The sequence below is a fragment of the Triticum dicoccoides genome, chromosome 2A (assembly GCF_002162155.2).
Source record: "Triticum dicoccoides isolate Atlit2015 ecotype Zavitan chromosome 2A, WEW_v2.0, whole genome shotgun sequence".
Lineage (NCBI taxonomy): Eukaryota > Viridiplantae > Streptophyta > Magnoliopsida > Poales > Poaceae > Triticum > Triticum dicoccoides.
The window spans coordinates 205,784,850-205,793,982 of NC_041382.1; the positions used below are offsets into that span (position 1 = coordinate 205,784,850).

A 9,133-nucleotide genomic window follows, 5' to 3' on the forward strand; every position below is an offset into this window, starting at 1 on the left:
ATTACCAGGTCCACGTGGCGTGCCACGTCGTCGGTTGTTTCCTTGGCGACTTTTCTACAGACTGAACCGATTCGCCAGCTTCTGCCGACCGGACCAGGCCGATGGCAAGCACACGCAGAGGCGGGTCCTCACCGATTTACAGGTCGCTTGAGTCTGATGCACCAGGATCCCATCCAATCCCGCCACACATATCTCGCTTGAGTCTGTTGCGCCACGATTGCCTCCAATCACGGCACGCATCGCTCACCTTCCTATCGCATGCACGATCGCCCAAGTCTAGCCCAGTCCGCTCGTCCTTCGTTCAGAGAGGGCAGGCCGAACGTAGGCAAGGAGCGGCAGGCGACACTTGTAGTTGATGTTGGTGATCGTCGGAGCAGGAAGCTACAACTGGTACGGTGATCTCCTCCCCTCTCATGCATGCTTGAATTCTCTGTTTTTCACACCCCGGTGGTTAGGCTTTTAGTTCTCTTGCAGTCCGTGATGCATCTTAGATGGGTTCGGGTCAGCTGTTTCTTGTTTTGAAGATCTGCGATGAGATGGCTGCACTTGACCACTGTGGCATATTATCACTGTGGAGAAGGTTTTCTGGATAAAATCCTGAAACCTGTATGTTTTTTCTTCAGTACTATCATAAAGCGACCTTAACTTTTTTCTTCAGTATTATCATAAACCGACAGTAAATTATGTATGCCTAGATGGATCGGATTAAAACATATGTATATATACGACTATGTGCTGAACTTGCAAACTCTGCATATGAGCATCTTCTTGTTGTGTGGCTTGTAAGACTGGATGCTATGATGGCTGCTTTATAATACAATGCAGGGTTGCTATGCTGTAGTTAAGCTGAACATGCTGAACTGCTATGTTCTCTTCTGTGACAATGAGTCTTTTGTAAATTCTGAATTTGAATGTATATATAGTCTATACTGAACATAATGAGCTTCATGTTACACATTCTTAGAGTATGTTGATGCATCGCTAATTCATGATTTCATTTTCTTGCGCAAATCAGATGGCAACTGAGATGTGGAGTGTTAGGTACATTTGTCATGTCCGTGGATACAGCAATCCAGAGCCAGAGATGATTGACAGGGATTTCATCAGTTATTTTGATATAAAGGAGAGGACAAAGGAGTTGGGTTTCAACAATTGGGACAACATTTATTATCAGAAGAAAGGGCCCAATGGAAACTCCATGGTTGAGTTAACAGACGATACAAGTGTTCTGAGATGCTTGAGGAGGTTGAAGCTTATAAGGAGATTGATTTGCATGTTTTCAGGACCAAAACTCCATCTACACTTCCAGTTTCCAATAATGGTGCAGATTCTTACAAGCCAATAGTTGTGGTGCCCATTGAAGAGAATACTGAAGAGGAGGGTCAAAATGTGGAGTTACTTTCAGATGTGGAGTACAATGATCCAGCGGAATATTGGAAGGAGTTAAATGGGCAAGATTATGGAACTGACTCCAGTGATGAAGATTTTGATGTTGTTGCTGAAACAAACAAGTTGAGAGCCATGTATGCTAAGAAGAAGGAGAAGGAATTGGCAGAAAAAGGTGTATATTCAGAGGACGAATTTGAAGATTTATTTGATGTCACAGAAGGCTTAGATGGCATTGATCTTGATGAAATTGCTCTTCCTCAAACACAAATGGAGAAAGAGATGATTTTTGCAAAGGAAGAGGAAGCAAGACAGAAAAAGGAAAAGGCAGATAAGAAGATGGCATTGGCAAAGAGAAGGGAGCAGAAGAAGAAATTAGTTGATGATGACTTTGAGCTTTCAGATCCTCCGAGTTCAGATGGTGGAAATGATCCTTTAGGAGAAGATACTGATGAAAATGAAGATTCACGTTCGATGGTTTTATTACAAGGGAGAAAAAGGAGAAGGCCCAAGAGGTTGTTAGACCCGAGAATGCAATTTGATGATACTTACCTTAATGATGCTGATAAGATGCCGGAACAACTTGTCAAAGGGATGTGTTTCAAAGATGTCAAAGAGTTTAGGGCAGCACTTAAGTCATTTCATATATTGCAAGGAAGAAGCTTTGCTTTTCTGAAGAACAAGATGGAAAAGGTGAAGGTGCGTTGCACAGAGCCAAATTGCACCTTTTATCTTTTTGCATCAAGGATAGCTGGTGAGCCCACTTTTATGATCAGAGAGGATGTCGAGCCACACTCATGTGGAATTAATAGAGAGGACACTAGGCTGAATTCCAGATGGATAGCTTCTCATTATGAGGCTCAGTTCAGAGTTGATCCCAATTGGAAGCTTGATGCTTTCATGGGAGCTGTTAAGAGAGATTTTAATTTTTAAATAACAAAGAGGATGGCATATAGGGCTAAATCTTATGCCCAAAAGAAGGTTCTTGGGGATGAAGACAAGCAGTATCTTAGAATTAGAGACTACTTGCAGACATTGTTGAACAAAAATCCTGGAAGCGTCGCTATAGTTACCACTGAGCCAAATCTCGAGCCACATATCAATCCTAATCCTATGTTCAGTGGGCTGTTTGTGAGCTTTCATGCACAGATTCAAGGGTTTCTCTCCGGTTGTAGGCCATTTATTGGATTAGATGGTTGTTTTGTCAAGCTAGCTAATGGTGCGCAAGTTTTAGCTGCTTCTGCAAGAGATGGCAACAACAACATGTTTCCTCTAGCTTTTGGAGTGGTTAACATAGAGGACACTGACAATTGGACATGGTTTTTGCAAACACTGGAGTCAGCAATTGGACAGGGCGAGCAACATGGTGGATGGACAATCATGTCAGATAGGGAGAAGGTAATAACATATTTCTTATCTTTGTCATTTATATGTACTTAGTTTGCGTGTTGTAACTGACAACTCTGCCATTTATTTGTCATAGGGATTACTTTCAGCAGTCACAAAGATTTTTCCACATTGCGAACATAGATTTTGCAAAAGACATGTCCTTGCAAACTTCTCCAGAGCTGGATTCAGAGGTGAAATCTACAAGGAATACTTTGATAAGGTTGTTTATGCATGCACTTTGAGCGAGTACAATATTTCCATGGACAACTTGAAGGCTTATGATGTAGAAGCTTGGAAGTGGGTTAGATCAATACCCAAGGAGCACATTAGTAGGCATGCATTCAGAACAAGATCCAAGACTGATCTTGTTGTGAACAACCTCAGTGAGGTTTTCAACAAATACATCCTTGACTATAGAGACAAGCCAATTCGTACCATGATGGAGCTCATCAGGACTAGAGTTATGACTAGATTTTGTTTGAAAAGAAAAGGATGTGAGTCAGTGGGCTGGGATATCACACCTGTCATGAGTGAGAAATTAGAATCAGCTAAGAGCAAAGCAAGGTATTGCACAGCTCATCAATTTGGTGTTGGGCTTTGGCAAGTAAACTACACCGACAAGACCTATGAAATAAACCTGCTTAACAAGACTTGTGGTTGTTTCAGATTTCAGTTGTGTGGTGTTCCTTGTGAACATGCTTGTGCAGCTATATTTAGGGCTAAGGAAAGGCCTGAGAATTATGTTGATGATTTCTTCAAGTTGGAAACTTACAAGAAAGCATATGAACACATGATATACCCTGTTCCACATGAATCTGAGTGGATTAAGACATCAAGTCCAGACATTGAACCACCAGGTTACACTGTTCAACCAGGAAGGCCAAATAAAAATAGAATAAAAGGGCCTGAGGAGAGTGGTCCTGCTTATGCAAGAGCAAGAAAAGGAACAGTGCAGTGCGGAAATTGCAAGGAACTTGGTCACAATGTCAAGGGCTGCGACAAGCCACTAAGAGCATATCTTGCTCTTAGGGTTAGAAAACATGTGGTAAGCGCTCTCCTTTCCTTTGGAAGCAATTACGCCGCCGGTACTAGATGCAATTATGTTACTAAATTGATGCAATATGTTACCAAATAACCGCCTTTTTTACTATCTACAATGCAAGCCTTTGGCAACAAGAACACAGGGGAGCAATGCCAATCCACCACCTGCACCTAATCCAGAACCTAGAGGTACTCCAACAGCGGGTGCAACAACAACTAGTAGCGTGAGAGGAAAAGTAGCTGCAAAGAAGCCTAGAAGTTCAGCACCGGCAGCACGTACGACTACTCCCACTGCTGCTCCAACAGAATCTAGTAGGGGGAGAGGAAGAGGAGCATCCAAAGCATCTAAAGGTACTCCTAAAACATCAACTGGTAAGGGGAGAGGAAGAGGAGCACCTAAAGCATCTGCAGCTAAATTCCAGGTAAAATAATCACTTCTCGAATAAATGTAGCTAGCAGTAATTTTATTGTTATTTACATCACCTCATAATTTTCAGGTCCAAGAATCACAGGCATCATCATCAAGTGCTGCTGCAGTTGGGAGAGGAAGAGGGTCGGCTGGAAGTGGAAGGGCGGCTACAGTTCAACCTGGTTATGTACAAAACAGAGCTTACGGAAGAAGTTCAAGTGGCAGAATGCACTCCTGGTTCACCATTGGTGCTAGTGCAGCTGCTAGAGATGATGGTGCTAGAGAGGAATAGCAATTATCTCATTTTCTAGCTTATATAGTTGAAAACTCATGTCTCATGTTTTGCTTTTGAACTCCCGCCATGTTTTGCTTTTTATCTCTGTGTCGTGTTGAACTCATGTGTCATGTTATCATGTTCCAAGAACTCATGTGTCATGGTGAACTCATATGCAGAGTTGAAATTGATGATGTTTACCTTTGTGTAATGGATCAGGAAAATGAATGTGGACAAAAGGCGTGGGTTCTGACAAAAATATTCTTCCTATTTATGCACAAGATCATGCTTTCAAAACTGATTATTTTATATGGTAGCTTACATCAGACTTATGCACATCGTTATGTCAAAACTGATTGCTATACATTGCTGTTAAAACTGTCATTACAATGTACAGAAATACTAGTGAGGAAGCTCTCACTTCCTGCAGCTCTTACATACATGGTTTGACGAACAGAGGAATACATAAGCAACAGTACTAGTTTGAATTTCTTTCATCACATTGATATTTGTTCAATTTTTTTACATACTAGCATCACTAGGTCAATACAAACATCACGGGTTCCCTACTTTACATGTAACCACACTCCAGACTCCGCCATCACCAACAGACTCGAAAGGCACATAAAGTGGATGTAGCTACATTCAGTCATGCACTTGTTGTCGAAGTACGTCGCATCAGCAGCAACAGTTGCAAACAGAAGCACGGCAACTAAAATGGCAAGCTCATTTTCCTTCTGCACCAAGCTGAGCAACTTCAGAGTGCACACCTCCTGCTCTGCTTGCAGCTCATCATTCTTTACGGCACTGGCTTCTATGTGATACATCAAACCAACCATCACAGAATCACTAGAGGAGTTAACTGCACCCTGCATCAAGCGAGAACTATTCACACATACAGTAGGCCAACCATGTATGTACAGGGAGTCTAGTTCCATGGAGAAACAACTCAGAGGAAGGAAGAAATACCTGAACTTGCTGACAGTGACGGCCGGAGCAGGATAACGCGCCAGCATGGGACTACACGCTCGAGGCACGGCAGCCGCAAGCCGTTGTCGTCGCCGCCCTTCAACACCCTCCGCCACCTCGCGGCCCTTCAGCACCGTCGCCACCGTCGCGGCCCTTAGGCACCCGTTGTCTCCGTCGCCGCCATTCAGCACCCCCAGTTGCCTCGATGTCATTCAGTACCTGCAGCTGCCGTCGTTTCCCTTCAGCACCCGCCGCCGCCGTCGCCGCCGCCGCCGTAATCGAATCCCTAACCCTAGGCGCGAGCGAGAGCGGTGCGTGCGGTAAGAAGCAGGCCGACCGGTGCGTGCGCTAGGCTAGACGTGAACGCGGTGCGGCCCTGGTCGAGGGTCGAGCGTCGGTCGCGACGGTGCGTGCGGTTCAGCAATCCGGTCGAGCTCAGCAGCGCGGACTGGTTTCACATGAGGAAAAAACCCAGAAAACCAACGACGTGGCATGCCACGTGGACCTGGTAATCGGGACCCATGAATCAAAATGCTCACAAAAAATAGAAGAGGGTAAACCCTGGCAACACTTTTGTTAAATGGGGTATGCCGGATGAAATTCTTTTAAATGGGGTAATTAGGGTCAAAAATGTTAAACTTAGGGGTAAAAACTGGAATTCACTCCCATGGGAACGAGGATGCGTAACGGAACAGTGAAAACCCACAGACGCGCAAGACTTAGGGCTTTGATGATTGATGGGAGTCACAATCTGTAGGAATCACGGCGAGGATCGACGGGACGAGGTGAACTTACGACGAGGGAGTCGCCACAAGGAAAGGAAATCCTAGGCGCCCCCAGGGGAAAAAGAAGAACTATGGTTAGCTTTCGTGATATTTCTCTTTTCTGGAATGACCAATGGAACCATGGTAACTCTATCACACCTTTGCAACTGTGTTTCAAGAGAATTTTCTCTTATGCAAAGGACCAACTTATCACTGTCAAGGAGGTGATTAATTGTGATAATTTGCTATCACTGCTCCATTTGCCTATGTCTGATATGCCCTTTCAGGAGTTGTAGCAGATTAAATCTATTTTCTCATCTATCCACCTTCAGAATATGGATGATGTTTGGTTTTGGAGAGGTGGTGATAAAACATACACAACCAAAAGGTATTATGATCTTATATACTCTCCTATTCAGCCACATCCTTTATTATCCTGGGTATGGAAAAGTTGTTGCACAATGAAAAACAAAGTTGTTGCATGGATGATGATTATGGACAGAGTTAATACTAAATATATGCTTCAGAGGAGGCACTAGAATATTTCAGATTGGCCTGAGTGTGTACTTTGTCCTGCACACTCTAAAGAGGACAGGGATCATGTATTCTTCACATGCAATTTCAGAGTGGGGATTTGGAATTATCTCCAAATACAGTGGTCTGTTGGGCATGACATGTGTGAAATAGCCTTTAAGGCTAGGAGGGATTTTGGTTTGCCTTTCTTTGCTGAAGTAATTTTCACTGCCTGTTGGGATATCTGGACAGTGAGGAATGATAAAGTTTTCAGGAATGAGAGACCTTCTTTTGCTAAATGGAGATCTGGTTTTGTTAGGGACATGTCACTGCTTGCTTATTGAATTAAAGCCAGATTCAAGGATGACTTAATTAGATGGGTAACTCACTTGCCTCCTTGATTTCTTCTTTACTTTTAGATTAGGGTTCTCTTTCATCTTTTTGGGGTTATTTACCCTTGTAATTATTTTTTGTATGGGGTGTTAGCCCTTGTATTCTTCTTCCTCTTCTTTCTGTTTTTCTTTCTCCTTGTACCCAACAAGGCTGTGGGGCTTTGCCCTGCAGTTCAATTGTCAAAAAAAGATAGCTCGCTGGATGACATTTTAAATGCATATTCGTATAATGATCTTTAACGCGGAATTGTTGATGGTATTCTTTCAAAAGCTTGTACCCAAACTAAGCAAGAACTTGAGGAGGTTTCACTCGAGTTTGTATCAAGCAGCTCAAACAAAAAATGGCCGAGATATACATATCGGCCTAAGCATAAAAATGGTCATTGGAGTGTTGACATTGTCCTTAGAACAAAATTGGTGCAATTTATTTTTGACTCGATAGCTTTGCCAAAAAAATGAGCATGTGTTGACATCAAATTCTTGACATAGCAAAAAGCGTAACTGAGAGCTTTAAATAAAAAAGTTCTCAACATCAAAGTTCTTCGTACTATTGAAATAGACAACTTTGTTTTCTTGAGTCATCTCCATTTGTAGTTGTATACAACTTCGGGTGCCAAAGCAGTGTGTTGCACAGGAGAGTCTAAAGATGGTCGGACTGTCCGGCCAAATTCTGGTGGGGATGTCCAGCTCAATTGGTCAAACAGTCCAGGCCTTTGTCGAGCTTGTGACGACGACATTATATAACACACTCGAACCATCCTGAAAAGTCTGAGTATTGTCCTACCTAAGTTTTCGTGCTTTTTTTAGTGGCAGTAGTTATAAAACAAGCGATTACATTTTACGGGACTGCAAATTTAGTTTATGGATCATGACAAATTTATTGTATGCATTATTGTAAAAATAGTGTATGGATGGCAAAAAAAATTGGACAAAAATTTCAAATTTTAATTTTAACCATGGTGAATTTTATCCTTTTCTTATCTTTGGAACATGGCATTTTTTGTTTGAACAAACCATGTGAAATTCCTTTTTTTTCTAGCTTGCCATTTTTCTTGTTTGCCTTCTAAGATGTGCCAGATTTAGTTTGTATTTGATCCCCACAAAAAAATAGTTTCTATTACATGGCATTTTGTAAATTTGTTCTATGACATTTTTTAGGTATGCCAACTTTTTGTTTCAAACATACATGAAATCAGCTGGTTGTTTTTCCCAAAAAAAAATTAACTGTTTTCCGATGTTTGGAACTTTTTTTTTTGCACAAGCAGTGGTGCTTTGGGGGAGGAGGCCACCTGTTGGGCCATTTTGGATCGTTCTAGCAAGTTCCTCCCAGCGAACGTTTCCTTTTTGGGAGCAGGGTATGCACGGGATGAAGTTTGCAGCCGGTATCCATGAAATTCTCTTCCTTTTCTTTTCTAGGGGTTCCTCCCGGATCAAACACCGGCTCTAAATTGGCGTCCTTTATTATCTTTCTCCCTTTTTCTTTCTCGTTTTTCGTTGTTCTTTGTGTTCCCCGACAACGAACCTTGAGGCTCTTGGGCAATCAGGTTGACCTAATGCAGCCCATAGCTATTGTGCTCTTTGATAGAATTCGTTGACGTGTTTTGCACATCTCACAAACGGCAACAAGATATTTGCGCCCCGCCTCGCCATCACGCAACGCAAAAATCGCCCTAGGGATTTATTTATGAAAGCGAAGATAGCAGTGGGGATAGAGGAGAGGAGAGGAGACAGGAAATAGAAAACAAAACCCAAACCTCTTTCCATCATGTCAATTCCATACGCGTCGTAGCTGTTTCCCGTTGGCTGGATGGAGGCCTGTGTCCGTCCATTGAATTTCTTCCCTCTTCTTTTTTGGCAGTAAAGCGACGGGGTACTAGATTGATAGATAGATAGATACTCTCATTACGACTTGCACACCACACCACCGAGGCATGGAACAAACTAATACTACTATACTACCACCTCTGTTTCTGATTTATACTCACTCCGTACCAAA

At 42.6% G+C, this 9,133-nt stretch overlaps 1 protein-coding gene across 1 annotated transcript; it reads left to right on the forward strand.

Moving 5' to 3' along the window:
- Positions 1-203: 203 nt before the first annotated feature.
- LOC119354226 lies at positions 204-4,740 on the forward strand. The gene is made up of 5 exons (XM_037620940.1): positions 204-390; positions 1,016-2,784; positions 2,870-3,820; positions 3,939-4,238; positions 4,314-4,740. The coding sequence occupies exons 2-5, from the start codon at positions 2,332-2,334 to the stop codon at positions 4,515-4,517; spliced, it is 1,908 nt and encodes a 635-aa protein (XP_037476837.1). The 5' UTR covers positions 204-390; positions 1,016-2,331; the 3' UTR covers positions 4,518-4,740.
- The last annotated feature ends 4,393 nt before the right edge of the window (positions 4,741-9,133 follow it).